This window comes from Rhinopithecus roxellana, chromosome 5 (genome assembly GCF_007565055.1).
Source record: "Rhinopithecus roxellana isolate Shanxi Qingling chromosome 5, ASM756505v1, whole genome shotgun sequence".
Taxonomy (NCBI): domain Eukaryota; kingdom Metazoa; phylum Chordata; class Mammalia; order Primates; family Cercopithecidae; genus Rhinopithecus; species Rhinopithecus roxellana.
In genome coordinates, this window is record NC_044553.1 from 93,475,691 (window position 1) to 93,503,064 (window position 27,374).

Here is a 27,374-nt window from a genome sequence, read left to right on the forward strand (position 1 = left end):
AACACAATACTGTTCACATACACAAATGTGCACAGAAGATAGTGCTCATTTTGCAAGAAAACATACAACCTAATTAGATACATATTTAGGTATTGTAATGGTTACTTAGGATGGGGAGGAAATGGGGGGTGCACTATGGGGACAAAATATAATAAAGAGAGGACTCTTGCGTGACCAGTGATGAAAATTGGAATAACAACATTATTTATTGAATACAAAACACCAGTTATAAAAATGAAAAGATTGGAATAATTCTAGAATGCCACAAAATAACGTATGTCATGTGGCCTGGTACAGACTATAAGCATAATAGTTCAGAAAAGGGAGATTGGCAGATAGAAGAGTGTGGAAGCTCTTTCTGATGAAGGTGTCACTTGCACTGGGCCTTGAAAGAAAGGAATTTAGATAGATGAAGAGAAGCTTCAGGAAGCCAGGTTCCAGGTCAGTTTTGTTTTATTCATCACTGAATCTCTGGTGCCTGCCTAGCATTGTGCCTGCCGATGTCTGTTCAACTACTCCAGCCAATGCATGGTAGAAGAGGTATATATAAATTAAAATCTTTAAAGATTCATCTGTATGGATTTTTTTTTTTTTTTTTTTTTTTTTTTTTTTGGAGATGCAGTCGTACTCTGTTGCCCAGGCTGGGGTACAGTGGCACCATCTCAGCTCACTGCAGTATCTGCCTCCTGAGTTCAAGCGATTCTCCTGCCTCAACCTCCCAAGTAGCTGGGGCTGCAGGTGTGCACCACCATGCCCGGTTAAGTTTTGTATTTTTAGTAGGGATGGAGTTTCACCGTGTTGGCCAGGCTGGTCTCAAACTCCTGACCTCAAATGATCCACCTGCCCTGGCCTCCCAAAGTGCCACCACTCCTGGCCTGTGTATGGTATTTTTCTATGGCATGTAATTTTCTGTACACATCCTCTTTCCTTCTTAGGCCTTTTTGTCAACAGCCCAAGATGGAAAAGGCAGCTTTATGTCAAGGTTTGTCAAAGACAGTCAAGAGCTATGAAAGCCAAATGTTCACATTTAACTTTTTTGAAAGTATTTATTATTCACCATCGATGTATTTCTTAATCATCATCCTGAGTGGTCTTTTTAAGTAGGAAGAAAATGGTGTGTTCATTAGTCCAAAGCTGAAACACAGTTGGGGTTGTGTAAGGTGACAGTAGGTGAGTTGGTAAAAGAGTTAGCAGAAGTGACAGCTTTAGTCTAGACGCTCAACTACTGGATTCACCAGTAAGCCACATGAGACCTCAGTCACAATCAGTAATTCAAAGGCAGATTTAAATATAAATATCCTGTTATTTCTGACACCTTTACTGAGGTATAATTGATGTATGATAAATGCCACATATTTAAAGTGTACAATTTGGTAAGTTTTGTCATATGGCTACACTTGTGAACCATAACCACAATCAAGAGAGTAAACACATGTATCAGCCCCAGAAGTTTCCCTTTGCCCTTTTGTAATCATTTCCCCTCACCCACCCCATTCCAGGCAACCAATGATGTGCTTGCATTATTATGGATTAGTTTGCATTTTCTAGTTTTACATAAATGTAATTACACACTTTGCACACACAAACTGCTGGCGGGAATGTCAAATGGTACAATTAATTTGAAAAAGACTCTCAGCAGTTCCTTAAACATTTAAATATACACTTATCATATGATTTAGCCAGCCAAGTCCTAGGTATTTTCCCAAGAGAAATGAAAGCTATGGCCACATAAAGACTTGTAAATGAATACTCATAGTAGCTTTATATAATAGCCCAAAACTGGAACCAACAAATGTCCATCAACAGGTGAATGGTATAAACAAACTGTGTTACATTCTATACAGTGCAGCACTACTCAGTGATGAAAAATAATGAATGACTGATACATGCAACAACATGGAAGAACCTCAAAGAAGCCAGGGCATCTGGGTCTGGAGATTTCTTTTATCAGGAGATTTTAAATTATGAATTTAATTCTTTAATGGTTATAGGATATTCAGATTATTTCATCTTGGCTGAGTTTTAGTAGTTTGTGGTTTTCAAGAATCGGATTATTTATTCTAAGTTGTCAAGTGTATAAGCTGAAAGTTACAGTATTTTCTCATTATCTTTTTAATGACTGCCTGATTTGTAGTGATATTTGCCATTTCATTCTTGATAATAATGATTTGCATTTTTTTCTTTTTGTCAGTCTTTCTACTATGGATTTTCTTGATTTTTTTTCCGAAGAACCAGTTTTTTATGTATTTTTCTATTTTCAGTTTCATAGATTTCTGCTTTTTGTTATTTCCTTTCTTTTGCCTGCTTCGGGTTTATTTTGCTAGTCTTTTTCTTGTTTCTTGTGGTGGGAACTTAGGTTATTGTGCTGAGATCTTTCCTCATTTCTAATATGCTATCTTCCTAGGGATGTAGGAGACAGCTCGAGGAGACACATGGGGCTGCCTATCTGGCTTTTGGAGATATTTTGTCTGTCTATCACAAGACTAGAGTAAAAGGAGACCCTTTCAGGCAGGGAAAAGGACAGCTGCCTCTTTTGTCTTTATAAGTAGGGAAAATTAATTTTCCCTGTCCTTTGCCTAGGCAGTATTTGGCCACTTACACAGCCAAAATCCCATGAGTTCTTATCAGGTTGCTCTGGGGGATATGGACTAGTGTGAAGGTGGGCAGGTGCACTTATTTACTCTGAGTAATAAGAAATCTATCTCTGACCTAGAACATCTTATGTGCATACTCAGGATAAGAATAATAAAGATGAATATTAAAAAGCAAACTTTTTATGAGTGGATACTGGTTTATCAAATACTTTTTCTGGATCTACTGAAATGTTATTTTTCTCCTTTCATTCTGTTAATGTGTTGAATTATATTGATTGATTTGCAACCATCACACCAACCTCACTTTTTCAGGAAGAAACCCAACTTGATTGTGATTTATTATTCCGTGTGTGTAGGTGTGTGTGTATGTGTGTAGTTTAGTTTGCTAATATTTTGTTTGGGATTTTTGCATTGATGTTGGGGGGAATGAAATAGTCCCTTTCTCACGAAGTCTCTGCCAGGTTTTGGTATCTAGGTTTTCTGGCATCATAAAATGAGTTGGGGAGGGTTCCTGCATGTCTGCTGCTCTTTGTAAGAATTTAAGATTGTTTTTCCATTGATGAATCAATCCATCTAGGCTTGTTGTTTCACTATGGAAAAGCAAATAAAGTAACTAGAGGTTCCATTTCTTTAGCAGATAGGAAACTACTCAAATTTTCTATTTTTTCATTTGTCAATTTTGGCTCTAACATATTTTAAAAAATTTGTTCACTTCATTTAAAATTTCCAATTTATTGTCTTGAAGTCATGCATACATTTTGTCAAATGACCGTAGGATTTGTAATATCCTTTCATTCCTGATATTGGTTTCTTCCTTTTTCAGTCTACCAGACACTTATCAATTATCCTTTCAAAGAATCAACTTTGGGTTTAGTCGATCCAACTTTATCTTCATTTTCTACTCTATTAATTCTTGTTCTTTATTATTTTATTTCCTTTATTTTCTTCAGGTTTAATTTGCTATTCTTAGAATTTTTTGAGATAACTACTAGGTTCATTTTCAATCTTTTTTTTTTTTTTTAATGTGTGTTTAAGACTATAAATTTCCTTCTAAGCATGGCTTTAGGTGTCTATCATAAGTTTTGACATGTAGCACTTTTACTATTCAGTTCAAATATATTCTAATTTTCATTGTAATTTATTGTCTGATCCATGAGTTATTTAGAAATGTATTTCTTAATTTATGAACTTAATAGAATTTTTCTATTTTTGAAATTATTATTGACTTCTAAGTGAATGACACATGGCCAAAGAATATATTCCATCCCTATGATTTAGAATATGGTCAGTTTTGATAAATATTCCACCTGCATTTGAAAATAATGTGTATTTTGCAGTTGTTGGGGGGTATTCTGTTTTACATATGTCAAGTAGGTTGTTTTAAAATATCATTCCAATCTTTACATATTTACGTATTTTTGCATGGCTGCTGTTCTGTTACTGAGTGTATTAAAATCTGGGAACGCAGATTTGTCTTTTCTCATTTTAGTTCTGTTCATTTATGCTTATATATTTGAGGTTATATTGCTAAATCATTAAAATATTAGACCTGTTGAAACTTTCTGGTGAATCAAATCTTTTATCATTACAAATTGTCTCTCTTTATACTTTTCACCTTAAGGTCAACATTAAATAATGTTGCAATAGCCACCATAGCCTCCTGCCCTGTCGTTTTTGTTTTTTGTATTTCATACTGTAACTTTTTCCATTCTTGTTTACTTCCAACTCTTGTACTCCTATACTTAAGGCATCTCTTGCATAAAGGTACTTTGTGGGTTTTCTTTTCACTTTGATAAACTTTGCATTTAACTGGTACACTGTCTATTCATGTGAATGTTGTAACTGATATTTAGATTTAAACCTCCTATTTGATTCCTATTTGTCCTATTTGTTCTATATTTTCTCTCCCTTTTTGCCTTATTATTCCACTTTCGCCCCATATTAGCTTTGTAGTTATATGATTTATTTTGCTTTTTGCTGTTCTTTTAGTGGTTACCCTATAGATGACACAACAGTCTAATATTACTTATAATCTTCTTTCTGATAATTGTAAGGACTTTAGAATTCCTGCACCAAATGTATATATTATTGTCATGTTTTAACATTATTTATTTTAACCTTGAAGACTATTTTATACAGTTAATATTCCTTAAACTGTATATTATTTTTTAAAATTACTGTTCATTCCTACCTTTATCCCTAACCCTTTTCTGGGATCATTTTCCTTCTGTCTGAAGAATCCCCTTTACTATTACCTTTAATGACAATCTGCTATTAAATTTGTGTTTGAATGTGTCTTTGCCTTCATTCTTCAAGAATTGTTTTTGGGGAAAGGCTGGGTATTGAATTCTAAAATTGCAGATATTTTCTCTCAGTAACTTGAAAATATCATTCCATTGATTTCCGGTTCCCATATTTTCTGTTGAGAAGTTAGCTGTCAGTTTAATAAAATTGTGGCTCCTTTAAAAGTAATGTCTTTTATCACTGGCTCCTTTAATGATTTTCTTTTTGTGTTTTATTTTTTCTTAGGATGTGCTAAGGTGTAATTTTGTTTTTATTTATCATGCTTTGATCTTGCAGGTCTTCATGTCTTTTAAAAATTTGGAAAATTCTCAGTCATTATCTCCTCATAGGTTGCTTCTGTCATATTCTCTCTTCTCCTTCTGGAAATCCAGTTATGTGTATGTTAGATCTCATGTTAACTCCATGTCTCTTATTCTCTCTACTGTATCTTCCATTCTTTTGTGTCTTAGTTTTTTACACCGGTATTTACTTCTGACATAACTTCTAGTTCACGAATTCTTACTTCACTGTATCCAGTTTCTATCAAATCTATTCACTGAATCCTTTTATTTATTTATTTTGAGTCTTGCTCTGTCACCCAGGCTGGAGTGCAGTGGCATGATCTTGGATCACTGCAACCTCTGCCTCCTGGGTTCAAGTGATTCTCCTGCCTCAGCCTCCTGACTAGCTAGGACTATAAGCACCCGCCACCACGCTCTTTTTTTTTTTTTTTTTTTTTTGTATAGATGGGGTTTCACTGAGTTAGCCAGGATGGTCTTGATCTCCTGACCTTGTGATCCGCCCGCCTTGGCCTCCCAAAGTGCTGGGATTACAGGTGTGAGCCACCGCGCCCGGCCTATTGACTGAATTCTTAAACTTGATTAAAGTACTTTTAAGTTGGGGACTTGATTGGTTCTTCTATAGTTTCTGATTTTCTGCTGAAATTCTCAATCTTGTGTTTTAGATCTTCAAACACACTAAAGATAGTAATTTTAGACCCTGTGTTGTGTAGCTCATTATCTGGGTCCCCTGTGGCTCAGTCCTATCATCCGTTGCTTCTATCGGATTCTGATCATGTTGCCTTGTTTCCTCAGATACCTTAAATAACTTTCCAACACTAAACGTGAAAAGTTATAAAAATAACTCAAAAGATCAGAGAGGATTTACATTTGCTCTGGGTAGCGGACAAATCACCTTAATCCAGTTTTGGGAAGTGAGAAGATCCTAACTGCATCTGGTTTTTCTTCACCTTTACGATTTGGATATGGTCCTTGGGGTCACAACCCAATGTATGGTCAGTTAACTAGGGTTCCTTTCCCCTCCCCTACTTCCTTGGAGAGCCTTGGTCTCCAGTTTTTGTCCCTCTAACCCAGCAGCAAGGCTGTCATAAGTGTTACTTAGCGTCTCAGACTCACAACCACCTTATCCTGAATCGGCATATCTCCTACAAGAAAAGCAGCCCTAAATGCTGGGCTCAGGTCTCTAAGTTTCATTCTGTCTTAGATCTTGGCAATGTTATTCTTCACTGTCTTTTGGTTTTCTAATGCCTTTAAGAGATTTTAAAATACTATTTTGCTTGGCTTTTCTAGCTCTCTGAAATAGTTGGTATGAATGCACCACTAAAATTTGGAAGTAGAAAAGGTTTCAGGGAAAATTCATGTAAGGTTAGTGTTAGTCCAAACTGCACCATTTTGTAAGCTCCCCGCTATTTTGCAGACCTTAATCAAAGTGAAACATTTCACAGGGGTTTGGGCAGTGAGAAACATCCTGCCTAACTACCTGATCACAAGGTGGGAAAAGGCCCAATCTAAGACATAACCCTATTATCTTGCTGGGCAAAGTTCCAAGGAATACCACGATGACATCCTGCTAGAACAAGGGCCAGAACCACCTCATCATGGGAGCATCTTATCAGTATCCTGCTGGGCAGCAAGCCATACTGTCCAGACCCCTCCCACCCATGCCTATAAGTACGCCCAGCCTGTAAGCAGTGGTAGGCTCTGGCATTAAGCTGGTCCCCCACTTCTGTAGGTTTTATGCTGGATGTAAAGCCTGCATTTGCTGTCAAGCTGTCCTCTTTCTGCATGTGTCTTTCTTTAACCCTCACCTTCCCTTCAAAATCTAACAGTCAGTTTTTAATATACTAAGTGAAGGTATCAAATAAGTGATATATACAGGTTCAGTGTAAGAAGAGATGTTGGGTTAGGTACATACATCTGATCATCATCAATTTACTGATGCTATTTCAAGTCTTGAAGTAGATGAGATTATGGTGATTGCAGAAATACAAAGGGGGGCCTAGAACCAATTGGTGAGAAATTCTAAAATTTAGAGGTCAGGTAGAAGAGGAAAGGCAGCAAAGATGTTTGACGAGTTGCTAGGAAGATAAGAAGAAAACAAAGATAATGTAGTATCAGGAAAGTCCAAAAGAAAACACAAAAGCTGATTCAAGGAATAGTCAAATGTGTCAATTACTACTAGCTGGTTTGACAATAAAAAGGTCGATAGTGACCTTAATAAAAACTTTTTTTTTTTTTTTAATTTGGGGGAGTTATGGAGATGGGATCCAGATTGGAATGGTTTGACAAGTAAATGAAAGAGAAAACTTGGCCATGAATGAAATGGAGATATGAGAATAGTTTGAGGAGGATGCAAGGTTAAGGGAAGGCATAGCTTGTTATTATTATTATAGTGAAAATCTCTAAACAACTGAAAATTCACATTATTTGGGGGACAGTAATCCAATAAATAATATCAATGGAATTTTATGCTGTCATTAAAAGCGATAATTAAGGCCAGACACGGTGGCTCGCGCCTGTAATCCCAGCACTTTGGGAGGCCGAGGCGGGTGAATGAGGTCAGGAGTTTGAGACCATCCTGGCCAACATGGTGAAACCCCATCTCTACTAAAAATACAAAAATTAGCCAGCGTGGTGGTGTGTGCCTTTAATCCCAGCTACTCAGGAGGCTGAGCCAGCAGAATTGCTTGAACCAGGGAGGCGGAGGTTGCAGTGAGCCGAGATCGTGCCACTGCACTCCAGCCTGGGCGACAGAGTGAGACTGTCTCGGAAAAAAAAAAAAAAAAAAGCTGATAATTACAAAGTACTTTTAATGACATGAGAACATATTTCTACATGACAAAGATATAAAGGTGTATAGCTAGTAAATCTCAATCATGTAAATTAAATCATAAATCTGAGATGTGAACTCAAGAGTAATATAAAATCTTATCTTAGTAACTGTACTATATTACCTCCAATAAAAAGATAAACATACAAATCTCTTGAATTCATTAACTGAAAATTGGTCCACAAAGTTATCCTTTAACATTGTTAGAGTGAACTGATCCACATACTAAATAAATGGAATATTAATAGCAGCCTAACTGGTACATTTCATATAATTTCAATGATTTCTAAAGAGAATACATTATTATAAATCTAGGGGGCTCCTACCGATTTCATTGGAAATTAAGTAAGAAGTAGAGGAAACTGATCTCTCAACTGATGTGGATTCACTGTTAATCCCCCTTACATGTATCTGTAAAATGTTCCTAAGCAAGAAGAGAATGAAAATAAAATTCAGATCATATAAAAATTTTCTTCCCATCTCCTCTTTAGTTCATATACCTTAAGACATTAGTAACTGGTAGTCCTGTTGGGTAAATCATTTTTCAGAAGCAGTAAATTCAGTTGAAAGAAATATATAATGAGTCAGATCTATGCTTTAGTAGTCATATGCAGATTACCCTAACATTGCTCTTTCTGTGAATATTCACATGATGAATAGGATGAACCCTGCTTCTTTCACATATATCAAAAGGATATTTGAAAAGGAAGGAAAATATTTTATTAAAAGTTTTTTAAAGTTTGTGAATTGAAGTCTATGAAAACTATATAAAAACATTCAGATAATATTAGATGTTAAAACAGCACATTTGAAAATACTATAAATTATATTAACCTTCAACAGGATCCATTATCACTACTTAGAACACTGACACGTCTATCTTAAGTATGTAAAAATTACATAGCTGTTAACTTTATATGGCAATTTGCCTATTACACATTTAAGAAAGCATTACAAAATTCATTATATAATAATTACACAAATGTTTTCTCATATTTACCAAAGTCTACTAAAGTCCAGAGGGCACCAGTATTGGCCAAATAGTTCTAACTTTTACGTTAAATATGTTTTTGTTGTTTTTTAAAACCATTAAGATGGCTAAGAGAACCAACTTTATGGAGCTTAGCTGTTCTCAGGCATCTGAATGAGGGTGGGGAGAAGTCCTGAAGTTACAAGAATCACAGTTACTTTTTTAAGATGAAAAAATAAAAACATTGCATTTGATGACATTACAGTCAAAATGAGCTCTAATACAAATGTATATGGAGAGGTTTTGAAGAATAAATCGGATATCCCAGGGGAGGATCTGCTGCTTGTACCGTAAGATTTCTTAAAAGTAGTGGATGAGCTTGTATACTATAACGTTCTTCATCATCGTTTGTGGCATAAAGTAATTCCCACGAAAGATTGGCCCACTGACCTCTAACAGCTTCAGCATTCAACTTTCCCACTTGGATCAATAATTCTTGAAGGCTAAGTACTCTTCCAGTGTAAATTCCCTTTATAGTAAAAAGGGTAGGAGGAGAAAAAGAAAAGAGATTACATTTAGGTCTTCATATTTTATTTATAAACTTATAGAAAAATTGCATTGTAATTAGGCAAACTTTTCCCAAGTTCAAAAAACAGAAAGTAGTGTTTTAAAATGCACACAATGAGTTGCTTGTATTCAGAATCAAGAATTACCTCTACTTCCTTTGTTCTTTAAATAAAAGAAAGTTTCCTGGCAGCCATCTCAATCACCATTAGGCAAAATCTTAGCCACTTCTCTTTGTCTTCCTTCTCTGATCTGTTGCCTCAGCGATGCATAGTCATAAATACTATTTGGTGGTGAATGATACAATAGGCTCTTTTTAAAGAAACAGCTTTGTTGAGATATAATTCACATTCCATACAATCTATTTACTTACTGTATGCAATTCAATGGTTTTTATTCTAGTGGCAGATACGTGCAACTATCACCACAGTTAAGTTTTAAAACATCACAACCTCAAGAAGTATCCTTGTACTCTTTAGTTATCACCATCCTATCTCCTCATTGACCCTTCCCTAAGTAACTACTAACATATTTTCTATCTTTATAGACTTGTCTCTTCTGTAAATTTCACTTGTATGTGGTCTTTTGTGACCGATTTCTTTCACTTAGCGTATTTTCAAGGTTCATCTATGTTGTACATGTATCAGTACCTTATTCCTTTTTATGGCAGAATAATATTCCATCATATGGATATACTAAAATTTGTTTTCAGCAATTGATATACAGTTGGTTTGTTTCCACCTTATAACAATTAAGAATAATGTAGCTATAAACATTCATGTACAAGGTTTCATGTGGATTTATGTTTTTATTTCTCTTAGGTATATATACTTAGGGATAGAACTGCTAGGTCGTATGTTAACTCTATGCTTAACTATTTGAGAAACTGCCAGAATGTTTTCCAAAGTGGCTGTACCATTTTACATTCCCAAGAGCAGAAGAGGGTTCCAATTTCTCCACATCTTGTTAACACTTATTTTCAGACCTTTTGATTTTAGCCATCCTGTGTGTGTGAAGTGTTATTTTATTGTAGTTTTGATTTGCACTTCCTTGATGACTAATTATATGGAGCACTTCTCATGAACTTATTGGCAACTTGTACATCCTCTTTAAAGAAATGTCTATATAGATCCTTTGTCCACATTAAAATCTATTTATCTTTTTATTATAGAGTTGTAAGAGTTCTTTTATATATTCTAGTAACAGTCCCTTAACAGATATGTGCAAATATTTTCCCCATTCTGTGAGTTGTCTACTTTTTTGATGGTGTGCTTTGAGGAACAAAAGTTTTTACTTTTGATGAAGTCATATTTACCTATTTTTCTTTTGTTTCTCATGCTTTTGGTGTCATATCTAAGAATCTATTGCCAAGTTTAAGGTCATGAAGATTTACCCTTATGTTTCCTTCTAACATTTTTATGGCTCTTACGTTTAGGTCTTTGATATATTTTTGAGATATTTTAAAAATATGGTATATAAACTAAGGTCTGTAGTAGGTTGAATAGCATCTCTTTGAAGTTACCTGTGAATGTGACCTTATTTGGAATGGGTACTTTGCAGATGTAATGAAAAATTTAGAGATGAGATCATCCTGGATTTAGGTGGGTCTTAAAGCCAGTGACTGACATCCTTATAAAAGAAAGGAGTAGGAGAATTAACACAAGAGTATAGACAATAAGGCCATGTAAATACGGAGACAGGGACTGGAGTTACTCAGCCATTGCCAAGGAATGTTAAGGGCCACCAGAAGCTGGAAGACGCCAGGAAAGATTCTTTCCTAGAGCCGTTAGAGGAAGCGTGGCTCTACTGGCACCTTGACTTCAGCCTTCTAACCTTTAAAACTATGATGAGAGAATACATTTCCGTTTTTTAAAAAGTCACCCAGTTTGTGGTAATAATTGCTACAGCAGCCCTGGGAAACTAACACTAGTAATCCAACATCATTCTTTTGAAAGTTGCTACCAAAAGATGATTTCCCCAGTGAATGGTCTTGGCATTCTTGTTGAAAATTAGTTGGCTAAAGACCCATGGATTTATTTCTGGATCCTCAATTCAATTCCACTGATTTATATGTCTATCATTATGCCTGTACCACACTATTTTGATTATTGTTTCATAGAAGTTTTGAAACTTGGAAGTATGAGTCAGCCAATTTTCTTTTTCAAGATTGTTCTGGCTATTCAGGGTCTCTTGAAATTCCATATAAATTTTAGAAAATCAGCTTGTTCAATTTCCACAAAGAAGCCAACTGGAATTCTGAAAAGGACTGTGTTGAATCTGTAGATAAATTTGGAGAGTATTGCCATCTTAACAATGTTATCTTGATTTATGAACACTAGATGTTTATTTATTTAGATATTTAACTTCCTCTTTTAACAATGTTTTGTAGTTTTCAGAGTAAAAGCTTTGTACTACTACTGTTCCATTTTCCCTAAGTATTTTTTTATTTTTGATGTTATTTTAAGTGGGATTTCCTTAACTTCATTTTTGGTTTGTTCATTGCTAGTGTATAGAAATTCAACAGATTTTTTTTTATGTTGATCTTGTATCTTGCAACCATCCTGAATTTGTTAATCTGTTCTAAGCTTTTTAGTTGATTCCTTAGATATTCTATACGTCATCAAGATCATGTCATCTGTGAATAGAGATACTTTTACTTCTTCCTAATCTGAATGCCTTTTATTTCTTTTTCTTGCCTAATTACTCTGGTGTCTTAGCTTAGGCTGCTATAACTAAATACCATAGACTAAGTGACTTAAAGAAGAGACATTTATTTCTCATAGTTCTGGAGGCTGGGAAGTCCAAGATCTGGGTGGTTTCATGTCTGGGTTCTGATGAGGGCTACCTTCCTGGCTTATGGATAGCCATCTTCTTATTCTGCTCTACAGCAAAAAGACAGGAAGCTGTGAGTGTCTCTTCCTCTTCCTATAAGGGCACTAATCCCATCACAGGGCTCCACGCTCATGATCTCATATAACCATAATTACCTCCCAAAGGCCCCACCTCCTACTACCATCACATTGGTGGTTAGGCTTCAACATATAAATTTGGGGTGTAAACATTCAGTCTATACCACCTGGCTAGAAGTTCTAGTACAATGGTTAATAAAAGTGGTAAGAGTAGACATTCTTGTCTTCTTGAACTTAGGGGTAAGCATCCAATCTTTCACCAATAATTATGATGTTCACTGTGAGTTTTTCATAGATGTTCAGGTTGAAGAAGTTCCCTTCTTTCCTAGTTTGTTTTTACTATGAAAGGGTGAGGGATTTTGTTATTTTTTTTGTATCTACTGAGATGATCATATGGTTTGTGTCTTTTATATATTTTATATATTACATATTTATATTAATAAATTATATAGTTTATATATCATAGCACTTCCTGTGCTCAAGCAATCTTTCCACCTCAGCCTCCAGAGTAACTGGGACTACAGGAACACACCACCATGTATGGATAATTTTGTTTATTTTTTTTTTAAGAGACAAGGTCTCACTGCGTTGCCCAGGCTGGTCTTGAACTCCTGGACTTAAGTGATTCACCTGTCTTGGCCTCCCAAAGTGCTGGGATTACAGGCATTTTCTTAAATCCAGTCTGATAATCTCTGCCTTTCATCTGGATTATTTAATCCATTCCCATTAATTTTATTATTGAAATAGCTGAATTTTGTGTGTCATTTTCCTTTCTGTTTTGTATCATATCTTTTTCTTTTTCTGAGACAGAGTCTCGCTCTGTCGCCCAGGCTGGAGTGCAGTGGCGCGATCTCGGCTCACTGCAAGCTCCACCTCCTGGGTTCACGCCATTCTGCCTCAGCCTCCCGTCTCATATCTTTTTTATCCCTCTATTCTTTCTTGACTTTCTCTTGTATTAAGTGACTATTTTGTAACATGCCATTTAAATTTCTTTAATGACTGTTTTCACTTTTTTCCTCAGTTATTTCCTCAGTGGTTGACTAAAGCTTACAATCTCTGTGTTACAAGAGTCAGTCTCAGATTTATACTAACTGTGGTGAAGCAGAAGTATTACTCTTACAAAGTTCCAGTCCCTTTTCTTCCCTTCTGTGGTATTGTTATACATATCACATTACAAACATTACAAATCCAACAGTACATTCATTGTTTTAACTATCACTTTATATAATTTTATGCCTTTAAAAGAAAGTGAGAGAAAAGGGAGCAAGTATGCATTTGCTGTTATATTAATTATTTTTATGTTTTTAGAGACAGGGTCTTGCTCCATCACCTAGGATAGAGTGCAGTGGTGCAATCATAGCTCACTATAACCTGAACATCTGGCTCAAGTATTCCTCCCACCTCAGCCTCTCAAGTGGTAGCTAGGACTACAAATGCACACCACCATACTTGGCTAATTTTTTTTTGTAGAGATAGGATCTTGCTATGTTGGCCAGGCTGGTCTCAAACTCCTGGTCTCAAAGCAATCCTCTGCCTTGGCCTCCCAACTTGCTGGGATTATAGTCCTAAATTACCATGCCCAGCATTGTTGTTAGTCTTCATTTTTTTTTTTTTTTTTTTTTTGAGATGGAGTCTCACTCTTGTTGCCTAGGCTGGAGTGCAGTGCAGTGGTGCGATCTTGGCTCACTGCAAACTTCGCCTTCTGGGTTCAAGAGATTCTCTTGCTTCAGCCTCCCAAGTAGCTGGGATTACAGGTCCCCAAGTAGCGGGGATTACAGGCACCCATCACCATACCCAGCTAATTTTTTTTGTAGTTTTAGAAGAGACAGGGTTTCACCATGTTCGCCAGGCTGGTCTCGAACACCTGACCTCAGATGATCCGCCTGCCTTGGCCTCCCAAAGTGCTGGGATTACAGGCGTGAACCACTGCACCCAGCCTTATGTTACCCTTTAAAAAAATGCTATTTCTCTTTCTTTCTGTAGATTCAAGAATCCAGAAATGAATCATCTGGATTCATTTCCTTTATCTAGTACAACTTTGCCCCTACTGACTTCCTTTGTGCAATTATTAGCAAATTACATTCCTATATATTATAGGCCCAATAATATGTGAATACATATTATTTTATAGAATTGCTTTTCAAATCAGTTAAGAGAAGAAATATGCCTTTTTACTATTTTTTATAATTACACAGTTACTTTTATTAGTGCTCTTTGTTTTTGTGTGTGAATTTGAATTATTGGCTGTGGTCACTTACTTTCTGTCTGAAGAACTCTAGTATTTCTTGTAAGGTGGGTGTGGTAGAAACAAATTCTGTTACTGTTGATCTGGGAATTTCTTTATTTTGCTTTCATTTTTGAAAGATCCCTTTGTTAGATACGGGGTCCTTGGTTAAGCTTCCCGTTTTGGGGTTAAGGAGGCACTTTGAATATGTCATTCCATGCTTCTGGCCTCCATTGTTTCTGATGACAAGTCAGTTGTTAATTTTATATGACTTTTCTTAAAATGTACAAGTAGTTTTTACTTGGTGCTTTCAAGGTTTTCTCCTGGTCTTTGGATTTCCACATTTTTACCATGTTATTTGCCTGTGGATCTCTTCGCATTTATTCTAAAGTTCACTGAAGTTCCTGGATGTGTAGATTAATGTTTTACAATAAATTTAAGAAGTTTCAGCCATTATTTCACCAAATAATTGTTTTCTCCCTTCTCTCTCCTTCTGGTATTAAGTATATGTTGGAGCAGGTAATGGTGTCCCACATTTCTCTGAAGCTCTCTTCCTTTTCATTCATTATTTTCTCTTCTTTGGATTGCATAATCTCTATTGATCTAGAATCTTCAAGTTCACTAATTATTTCTTCTGCCAGTTCAATTCTATTGTTGAGCCCCTCTAGTGAATTTTTCATTTGTTTTTTTTTTTATAATTTCTATCTCTACATACATTCTCTATTTGATGTGAGATTGTCACCATATTGTCCTTTATATCTTCAACCATGGTTTCCTTTGGTTCTCTGGACATTTTTATAATGACTACTATGTAATCTTTATTAAATCTGACATCTGTTCCCTCTTACAGGCAAGCCCGGTTGTCCACTTTTTTCCCCCTGGTATACGGGTTAGACTTTCCCATTTCTTTGCATATCTCAACTTTTTGTTGAAAATCAGATATTCCAGGTAACACTGTAGAAATTCTGGGTGCTGGTCCTCTTCATTCCTAACTCCAGGGCTTGTTATTATGATGTACTTGTTTAGTGATTGGCTGGCTTACTGTAGTGAAGTCAATCCCTGTCTGCTCCCTACCATCCCCCGCCCAGTCTGAAGTCTCAGATACGGCCTCTCATAGAGTACAGTCAAACCGAATGCATACAGTTACCTTGGGATGGTTTTGGCAGGGCTATCTTGTCTGTTAAGTGTTCACACCCAGCTATTAAGCTCCACTGATTGCCAGCTGGTTACTCTGTTTTCAACAAAGACCTGGGGCATACATTGCTCCACAGACTGATCCAATTAAATGTGAACTCCTTGAAAGGAATAGCTTTTCATGTGTTTGATCCCAGGAAGGCTCTTTGCTGTTTCTTCCCCTGAAAAAAATCTAGCCAGTTTACAGTTTAGCTTAATGAACCTACCAGTCTCCTAGAAATTAGTTCTCACCACAACCTCCATCATTTATGTTGTTTTCTTTTTTTGACACTATCATAAAACAGCAAGTCCTCCACTGTTTTTAAGAACATTTTGGGCTTCAATGTGTCTACACTCTGTTGCAGATAAATCAGTTCCTCTGGGAAGAAGAGATTCAGAGCTTTTGTTGTTGTTAATAATAATTTGCTTCTTCCACTGGGCAAAATCTCTGAGCCAGAGTTCTGGGTGAGAGCATGCTTCTCTCTTGAGTGACCCTTCTGCTTTAGGAGAAAAGCACTTGGTGGAGGGAATGAGTAGCCTCAGGTCTTTCCAGCTTGCCTCTCCCAGCATAGGACCTCCACATTATGAGTGGGCAAGAGTGATCAAGGCCCCAGTATTTTCTGTGGCACCACACCCAAGATAAAGTCTCCATCCCATAAGTGTAGTGGGCCAGAAGGGAATCTTTACTTGGACTTCACATGCCTGGAATCTAGCCTCAGCAACAGGTAGCTGGGACAGGATTAAAAATGTTGAACTCCTGCCCTTCCTAGGAAAACAGTCCTCCAACTGGGAGTTCACAGAGAAGAGAGCCTATGCTTTGGGTTGTACCAGTCTGAGGTGAGATTCCATCTTGCTGAGGTTCAGGTAGGGTAGGTTTTGGTTCAAATACTGCAGTCTCTTACTATTCTCACTGGGTTTTAGCAGATTTTTTTGAATAAATTTGTGTTCATTTGCTGTATGCCCTTAGGAGACTTTCTAAGACTTTAAATGGTTATTTTAAAAAAATATAATTTTCATCAGTTTCACTGGGTAGTGCATTTGCAGAGCTCCTCAAACCACAATGCCAGACAGACAAAACCACAATAAGCTCATAACATTGAATCTTTCATATTGTGTAGACTTGATGACATTTTAAATGCGATAAGAACAAGTACTAAATCTTAAAGAGTCATCCCCTATTTTAAGTCTCTGGATTTTCACAGGTTAGGTTTGCTTCATTACAGTATAAATGTTAGCAAAATACTTTGCCACTTACAAATAAATTTTTCTAGGAGTCAAATCCAAGTGATAATTCATACATTGAACATAGGAATACAATCCATTTAGTCAAATATGTTATAGTATATTACACATACTTGGCTCTCTTATAGGTCAGGTATTGCACTATGGCTACACAACATTTTTAATTGGCTCCTCTTCAGTTGGCAAAAGTAGAGAGATCAGCTAGAGTTCATCTAGCTTCGCCATAAAGTCTTGACTACAAATGCCTTAAAACTATAATATATCACAATTATAATGTTATATCATTTATCACTTAGTTCAAATACTTTATAATTGACATCCATTCTCTAAGGTTAGTATATATACGCTTAAAAATTTTTTAACCTTACCATATTAGAATCATACCCCAGAGAAAACAAGTATGGCTTTTCTTGTAAAATTGCTTCCTTCCACTTTTCATCAGATACCAAACCAATGTACCAGTCACATTCATATTCTTCAAGGTATTTAATCAGTTCTCTGAAGTCTTCTATTGGACCTAAACTTGCTTTATCAATCATTAGTTTCAGAGTATACCTAAAAAATGGAGAACCGAAGAATTTTAGAATATTTGTTGTCAACTTTATGGCTCAAATAGATTTTGTTAAATCAATATTTTAAGACATTGAACTGAAATCATATCTATCTCAGATAAAAAGTGGAGGGAGAAATGATGCAGTTAAGGTGAAGAAATCAGTAAGCCATAAAAAAACAGGTTTTCCATATAAACAAAACCAAAGGAAGCACAAATTAAAGCGTACTCTTGATATAATCACACTACACATGAAACATTTTTTTCATTTTGAAGAAAGTAAATTTTTAAAAACTAGAAACGAAGAACTGTCTTCTTGTATGTGATTTAGAAAAATCAATATTTTTTGGCCAATGTTATATCTTACATATGATCTAAATGGATTACCTGAATGCTTTCAGTGCTAGTTGAAACAGCTCTGGCTTTTCTGTGAGCCAGTCCAAAGCAACAGACCAAGGCAAAACACCACTGTAAACTCTCAATATATGACCAGGACTAGGAGCCATATTGTCTATTCCAAAAAAACTAAAATAACAAGTCATTACTGTATGAACATAAAAGTCTTTTAAAACTTTGTCATTGGCAATTTCTTCCAATACATTTGAGGCCTTTTCTTCTGAATGAAAACATTCCAATTGCCTTAAAACAAATTGGTACCAGTCTTCTGGAAATAATGAGCTCATCTCCTTCATTTTGGAATTGGGCATACAGCTAGTCCTCCACTCTGCAGGTAAGCATACTAAGTGAGAATGTGAACAACTGAATTCCATGAGAGGAATATATGGCATGTCTTCTTGTTTTCCTTTGTCAACAGCAGGGTATCCTAATAGAACTGCTTTGTAAAGATCATTTTCAGGAACAGTGCCTGTAGAATGATCACCAACCCTCTGTGATTCTACTGATCCTGGAATAAACAAATTTGTACCTGGCAAATCTTTCAACTGATGTTTTTCTTCTATTACTTTTTTGATAGTTGGCTCATCATCAAAAATATTGTCATCAGACCAGTCATCAAAAGTTTCTGAATTTAAACTATCTATGTCTTCTGGGGATTTGGGAGGTGGCGAAGTGTTCGAAGCAGGCAAGATTAGAGGTGCTTTCCCTTTATTTTCAGTGTTGCGAACATTCTCTTTCATGCCAGGCCTTTTGGAGCAGTATTGAACAAGTATCCACACGAGTACTTTAACGAGGTCACCTTTAAATTCTTTTAAGTTTTCATGAGAATCAATTATGCCTGATAGAACATTCCTGGCATCAGAATATAATTTCACAGGCAAAACAGTACAGGGTGTCAAGACATTTCCAAAGTGTTCATTAAGGGAACATACTCCTGTGTATTCTTGCTCAAAAGCATCTTCAAAAACTTCATCAACTCTGCGAGCTTCTGCAGTATGACAGGATGTTTCCTGCAATTCTAACCCCTAAAGAAGAAATAAAAAGTACTTGAGTTTATAATCATTTATTACATAGAATACAGCAACTAGTCTTGTAAATGCCCATAGATTCTCATCACAAAAATATGGAAAATGACAAAAACAATTTCTTTAACTCAAGAGCAACATCCTGACTTAAAAGTTAACGGCACTTAACATATTTGATTCTGGATAGGATTAAAAATAATGCTACTATTTTTTTGAAAATATTATGGAAATTCTACTAGAAATTGGGCAAATTTATTAGGTATGAATATAATTTTAAAAGACTGTATCCATAGTTAAGAGTAAGCCACACAGTAAAAATTTTTAAATTATAATCCTGGAGGAGAAAAAGGCAAAATTAGAATTATACAGTATATACAGTAGTATTATACCCTTTCCATCCCACTTTATGAGACTAACAGCATTATTCAATGCACGGATGTGCCAGAATTTATCATTCTCCTGTTACAGATTTCTAACATCATAATGCAGATTTACTTCTTTGATTAATTTGGTTACTGCTATGTCAGTAGTGCCTAAACCAGTATCTGGTACACAGTGGGTATGCAACAAATATATGCTGAGTGAATGAATATTATCAATATATTCTTACATAAATTTTAAACACATTTTGATTACCTCCTTAGAAGGAATCACTTGAAAAGGATGTATCAGGTCACTATTTACTATTATAATTGCTATTGCTAATTTATATATTTTTACAAAGCTGTCAGTGCCTTCCGAACTTGTTTTTAAGTCACAGCTCTACCAGGTGGCTGGCACACAACTTGAGCAGGTCACCTACCCTCTCTGAGATTCCTTTCTCCTCTGTTTCAAAGGAAAATAATCCTAGTGCATATGGTTGTGACGGTTGCATGCTTTGTAAATTTTATAAAGTATTAATTGTTAATAGATGGCATGGCCTAACCCAGCTTGCATCAAGAAAGGACAGAAAAAAAGAGTACCATCAAAAAGTATATTTTTAAACCACATATGTCACAGAGCACAAAGGATCAATCAACATTATTAGGTATTATTAAACCATATCATTTTTAAATAGAATAAAAATAAGTAATCAAAATGTCCTCAATATTTTTTTATCTTCTCGTATGGGTTAGACTAGAACAGAGGTTCTCAATCTGTAGGTGAGTCAGCATCACTTGAGAGTGCTCTTTGAAATAGATTGCTGAGCCCACGCCCAGAGTTTCTAACTCAGCAGGTTCAGGGTAGGGCTCAAGAATTTCCACTTCCAACAAGTTCTCAGGAAGTATTACTAATACTAGTCTGGGCACTGCATTTTGAGAACCACTGGAATAAAGAGACAGCTTTTTAGTCACTAGCGATTTTATCCAATCTGTGCTAGTACAAAATATTAACTTAACTATTCATTAAAAATTTTTTTTTTTTTGTTAAAAGCCTATTCTGTGCCAGGCACTGTTTCGGGGGCTTAGGATGTATTCCTGAATAAAAACAAGAGATCCTTGTGCTTGTGATACTTATAAAGTGAGGGACATGGGTAATCAACAGTAAAACTAATAAGTAAATTATATAGTTTGTGAGAAGGTATAAGTACTATAAAAATAAGGAAAAAGTAAAGCAAGGCAAGGGGGATTGGGAGTGCTGGGATAAGAATGGGAGTGTAATTTTAAATATGATGGCCATAGGAGATCTCACTGAGGAGGTGACATTTGAGCAAAGACCTGAAAGTGGTGAGGGAGGGAGTTAGATGATTATCTGAAAGCAGAGTGTTTCAGGCAGAGGGAATAGCCAGTAGGCTGGAATAGAGTGAGAGGGTTAAAGTAATAGGGAAGGCCAAAGAGGGAATAGGAAGCCTGGCCATTTAGAGCCTGGCTTTTACTCTGAATGAAAGAAGAGATCCACTGCAAGGTTTTGAGTACAGAAGTGACATGGTTTGACTTAGATTTTAAAGATCATTCTGGTTGACAGTATACTGTAGGGGCACATAGGTGGAAGCAGGACAACCAATTAGGAGGTTATTTCAATTATTCAGGTAAGGGATCAAGGTAGCTGGGACCAAGGTGGTAAAAAGAGATGGGATACAGCATATGGTTTAAAGGTGGAGCCCACAGGATTTCTTGTTGGACTGGGTGTGGGAGTATACAAGTGAAAAAGGAGTCAAACATGACTCTAGTATTTCTGGCCTGAACAACCAGAAGGACAGAGTTGTCATCAAGGACTGCTGGGCTCTGGGACACTCTGGTGTTAAAAGGTCAAAGAAAAGAGAAGGAACCACAAAGTAGAGAAGTAACCCATGAAACAAGTGAAGAGAAGAGAACAGCTGTGTAAAATGCTGCTGATGGTTCAAATAAGACTCGTTCTGAGAGTTGATCACTGGAGTTAGCAATATGCCAGGCACTAGCGACCTTGACAAGAGCAGGTCGGGTAGAGTAGCAGGGTCAAAAACCTAGAGTAAGGTGAAGATAGAATGGAAGAAATTAAATTGGAGATACAACTATAAGCAGCTCTAATAAGGCCATTTGCTCTTCAAGGAAGGAGAGAAATAGAGTATAGCAGGTAGGGGCAGTAGGATTAGAATACAGTTTTTATTGAGAATACTTAAATGATATAGGAGTTAAAAAATGTTACTGATTCACACTTTTGAGATGCTCAGCTAGACAGAGGTAACAAGAATAGGACGGGAAGGAATGCAAGCAGGTATATTTTGTTACCATGCTCTATTATACAATTAACATTAGTCCATCTATCAACATGTGCTCATCGAAATATACTTTAAAAATCCCTAGGTGTTTTCACAGGTAATTGAAAAGATATTCTTCTTTGAAACTGAGTGTTTGATGTGAACACAACAAGTAAAATTTTACACATGAACTATAAAAATACTAGCGATGTTTTAAATGCACACTGACCTTAATGTTAATATAGCAGTAAGTATAGCCACATTCCAGAATCATTATCCATATTAAACGATCCTGAAAACGGCCCAAGTAATGAGATCCAGGTAGGAGGAGACCTACAACACATTTGAAAAAAAAAAAAGAAAATCATTTTTCAAGCTTCTTTTATTTTGCCATGTGAATCTTCAAAACTGAAAAGACATCTAGAACTGATTCACGACTCCTACCCTCTCATTAGGTCATGAACAGAAATAACTACTCACTGCGTTTCAAGAGGCATTAAATTAACTCTTTACAAGAGCAGCTGGAACAGACAATCTGCAGGTGATAATACATAAAAATACAAGGATTTTCCAGAAAAACAAATTAGAACTTGTTGTATAAAATCTTAAATACATGTCAATTATATTAGCAAAAGTATTGAGTTTATAAAAGTCAGCTTGACAGTCATGACTTAAAATATCTTTGACATTTTTATATACATGCATATGAACATATAAAAGTGTTTTATGGTTTAAAAAATGTACATAAAATGCTACCACACTGTACAAATACTTTTTAAATTTAGTTTTTCTCTTTTATTAATGAAATTTGCCTACATCTATGACAAACAGCTAAAATTTATTATAACTGCTGTCGAAAATACACTGTATCAATTTAATTGAATTTGAGTATTCATTTCCTCATTGATAAACTTTTCAGATGTTTCCAACTTTTCACTATTATAAGTAATGTTGCAGAAATTACCTTTGTGCAAGTCTGCTTGTACAACATGTGGTTCAGAACAGTGTTAACATACCAAAACCGACTGCTATTCTTCAAAAGGTCTGCTTATATGGTTGGTCCTTGCCTGGCATCTGGGAACCCGCTACCTGGTAAGAGTCTCCCATTGTGTCTAACTGTTACAGTATACACCAAACACCTGCTCTTCTTTTGGGATTCTGGAGTATTGGTATGTGCTAGGCAGACAGTGCCTGCATGACCAGCCTGCAATAAAAGCCCTGGGCATTGAGTCTCAAATGAGCTTCTCTGGCAGTCAACACATCACAACTTGTTGCCAGGGAATTAAGCACATTCTGTGTGACTCTGTGCAACTCCTGGAGACTTGCACCTGGTCTCTTTTACTCCTTGTGATTTTTCCCTTTGCTGATTTTGCTCTGCATCCTTTTGCTATAATAAATCTTAGCTGTGAGTTCTCCTAGTGAACCATCAAACCTGGGGTAGTCTTGAGGACCCCCAAAACACATGTACTAGAATTTCCCTAGAATTGGAATCACTAAATCATGGAATCAGAAATTGGAATCCCTCAGCCATGGGATATGTACATCTTTATTACAGACTACCATTTAACTCTTCAAAGTGGTTGTAGAAATTTACATTTCCTTCCAGAAAGGTCTGAAAGTTCTTGTTCCCCATGCCCTAGCCAATACTTGGTAGTGTCAAATTGTTTACATTTTTGCCACTCTGATGTATATGAAATATTATCTCATTGCTTTTTTCCTCACCAGAAAATACTTTATAATACACTTCTTGGTTGAATATAATTGGTTTGATAATAAAGTATAACTTTTATCTAATTACTATTTCTGATGGGAGTTTTACCCCACAGGTGTTTTAAAAAGTAGAATAGTATTACATAATGAAAATTAATTAGCACTGGATAAAAGTATTGTAAGTATAGACTATTTTCTATAAGAAAAATGATTATTCATAAAACATTTGTACTACAAAGATAAAATATTTTTCTTCGCATAAATCATCTCACATAATAATTAGAAAAGTTCAACCCCAAGTAAGCATTTTATTAAAACTCTAATCTTAAATTGCTACTCTGCCTAGAATGAGTTTGTCAGAAAGTTATCTGTCATTTTAAAAACAAGTTTCAGGGGTTAAAGCACATGGTAGGAGATGACACACCTAGTGTCATCAATTTTATACCTTATCTAAAACCAATCTTGAGAAGTACAATACAGTTAAAATTTACAGTTAGTGTTTGACAAAAGCATTAGAACTCATAAAATTAGTTTACTGTCATCAAAAACCTATTTTCTTGCTAATAACTGCATAGCATTTCATTTTGGGAGGCTACCTTACCTACTGATCACTGACCAAAGTTCTTGTTATCCTGTCCAGTTATCTTGTCAGACTGCTTAAGTCTCTATAACTTGTAAAGTATGAATAAAATTCCCTCTGCTCCTCAAGCGCATATTATGTAAAGCTAGTTTTCATAAAGTTTCATTAATAAACAAGACTACATTTTAAAGTTTGGACTTTCTTAAAAAAAAAAAAAAAAAAAAACAGTAACAGCCAGTGTACTAACTATGTTTTAAGGTTGAACCACTGTGGGCCACATATTACATAATGCAGAAACTTTATGAATGTATGCTATTGCATCTACTTGACATGAACTCATTATAAATTCAGGGAAATCCTGGAGGAAAGGTGTTTCCATGTTTCAATGATGTAATCGTAATCTGAATTTATTCAAGAAAATGTATTTTAAAAATTATCATATCACCTTAATAAAAATTTCCCCGAGTATTTTTATTTTGTAACTTAATTTAGATGAAAACAAGGAGCAGGAGATAAACTTCTAATTTCATATTTAGTCCTTCTGCCTACACATCAAATTGTTATGGTTGCTATGCTATCTTACAGTTGGATAAAACTACACATCAAATTGTTATGGTTGCTATGCTATCTTATGGTTGGATAAAAAGATTGTTTTCCTGTTTGTTATTTTTTTGTACTTTAAATACATCAGTGAGAAATTCTTGAGCACAACCCATTTACTTACCTAAACTTCCAGCTGCCATTGCAGTCTGCAGCACAGCAGTCAACCTGGGCACCATTTGGTAGTAGTACACTGTATCTGCACACACACAGGCTGTGGTGCCCGCTGCTCCTGGCCAACTCTGAATAGGTCGGGGAAACCCCACCAAGAACACAGGAAGGGTGAAAAGGGGGAGTAAGGGAGAAGACAGTAGTGTAGAAAAAATTACGATGACCAACACGAATGGAGAAAAGACAATGTTGAGTATACATAAAGTGGCAGTTGTTTTTCGACGTTGTTTTTTCTCTGTCCATGATGTCAAAAGTACAGTCATGGCAAACTGCAATTTAGAGATGAACCGAATCAAACGATCACGTATGATACCAACCTGTAGAAATGTAAAAATTATTTTTATCTATCCTTAAAGATTTTTCATGAATTTTCAAGATCACATAAGAAAGACTATACAGTAATTTTATTATTGCCCCAATATTTTTGAAGAAATAGATCTTATTCTTTGATTCTTTGTTAACTTTCTCCAAACTCACAATTAATAAACAAGACTACATTTTAAAGTTTGGACTTTCTTAAAAAAAAAAAAAACAAAAACAGTAACAGCCAGTGTACTAACTATGTTTTAAGGTTGAACCACTGTGGGTCACATACTACATAATGCAGAAATTGACAAGTTTCTAGAAAGACACAAATTACTAAAACTGGCTCAAGAAGAAATAAAAAATCTGAATAACCTACAAAAAGTAAAGATATTTAATAATTTAAAAACTACCCACAGAGAAGCTGAGGCTCAGATGGCTTCAATACAAAATACTACATACCACAAAACATTTCAGATACATATTGAATACTACAGAACACTTACGAATAATCAATACCTATCCTTCACCAACTTCTACCAGAAAATAGAAGAGTATGGAACATTTCCTAACTCATTTCAGGGGATCGGTACTATCCTGATACATAAACCAGGCAATGATATCACAAGGAAAGAAATCTAGATAAACACACCCCTCCTTCCTCCTCAGCCTCCCAAAGTGCTGGGATTAAAGGCGTGATCCCCCGCATCCAGTCAGACAAGGATATGCTCTAAGAAATGTGTTTTGCAGTATCATGAAGTATTAAACATGGAGTTCTTATATGACCAGAAATTCCAATCCTAGGTACATATACCTAAGATAAATGAAAACATATGCTCACAAATAATGAGATTCATCATTGAGTGAATATTATACAGTGTACACACACAAACCTAGGTGATATAGCCTACTATATACATAGGTTGTATGGTATAACCTATTGCTCATAGGCTACAAACCTGTACTAAATGTTACAGTACTGAATACCGTAGGCAACTGTGACACAATGGTAAGTATTTGTGTATCTAAACATTGAAATTGTACAGTAAAAATACATTATAAAAGATAAAAAATGGTACACTTGAATAGGGCACTTACTATGAATGGGGCTTGCAGCACTAGAAGCTGCTCTAAGTTAGTAAGTGAGTGGTGAATGAATGTGAAGTCCTAGGTCATTACTATACACTACTATAGATTTTAAAAACACTGTACTCTTAGGTTACTCTAAATTTATTTTTAAAATATTTTTCATTCTTCAATAATAAATTAACCTCAGCTTACTATAACTCTTTTATTTTATAAACTTTTTTACTTTTTGACTCTTTTGTAATGACACTTAGCTTAAACACGTTGTACAGCTGCTCAACATTTTTTCTTTATATCCCTATTCTGTAAGCTTTTTTCTATTTTAAAATTTTTAACTTTTAAAACTTTTTTTGTCATAAATGAAGATACAAAAACACGTATCAGTCTAGGCCTACAGAGGGTCAGATCATTAATATCACTGTCTTCCACCTCCACATCTTGTTCCACTGGAAAGTCTTCAGGGGCAATAACATACATAGAGCTGTCATCTCCTGTGATAACAATGACTTCTTCTGGAATACCTCCTGAAGGACCTGCCTGAGGCTGTTTCACAGTCAACTTTTTTTTTTTTTAAACATAGGAATATACTCTAAAATAATGATAAAAAGTACACTAAATATATAAACTGTAGTTGCTTATTGTCAAGTATTACATGCTGTACACAACTGTATATGCTATACTTTTATATGGCTGGCAGCCTAGTAGGTTTGTTTACGCCAGCATCACCACAAACATGTGAGTAATGAGCTACCCTACAAGGGCTATGCCACTAGGTGATAGGAATTTTTCATCTCCATTATAATCTTATCAAACCACCGTTGTATATGTGATCTGTCATTGACCAAAACGTCCTTATACAGTGTATGACTGCACTGATACACGCTATAACATGAATGAACCTTGAAAACATAAAAGTGAAAGAAGCCAGATGCAAAAGATCACATGCTGCAGAATTCCATTCATGGGAAATATCTAAAATACGCAAACCCATAAAGACAGAAAGTAGATTAGTGGCTTCTGGGACTACAGTGGGTAGTAGGTGAGATGGAGGGGGAATGGGAAATAACAGTTGAGGTTTCTTTTTGGGATGTTGAAAATTTTCTAAAATTAGACTGCAGCGATGACTACAAAACTGAATATACACCACTAAATGGATAAATATTACAGTATGTAAAAGATACTTCAGTAAAGCTGTTAAAAGACACATTT

General features: G+C 35.6%; 1 protein-coding gene across 1 annotated transcript in view; it reads right to left on the reverse strand.

Moving 5' to 3' along the window:
* Positions 1-8,703: 8,703 nt before the first annotated feature.
* PCNX4 (pecanex 4) overlaps positions 8,704-27,374 on the reverse strand; it is a 43,236-nt gene continuing 24,565 nt past the window's right edge. Inside the window, 5 exon segments of the mRNA XM_030931689.1 lie at positions 8,704-9,505; positions 17,457-17,643; positions 18,026-19,059; positions 21,945-22,048; positions 24,730-25,093. Of these exon segments, the coding sequence (XP_030787549.1) occupies positions 9,254-9,505; positions 17,457-17,643; positions 18,026-19,059; positions 21,945-22,048; positions 24,730-25,093 (1,941 nt within the window). The 3' untranslated portion in view covers positions 8,704-9,253.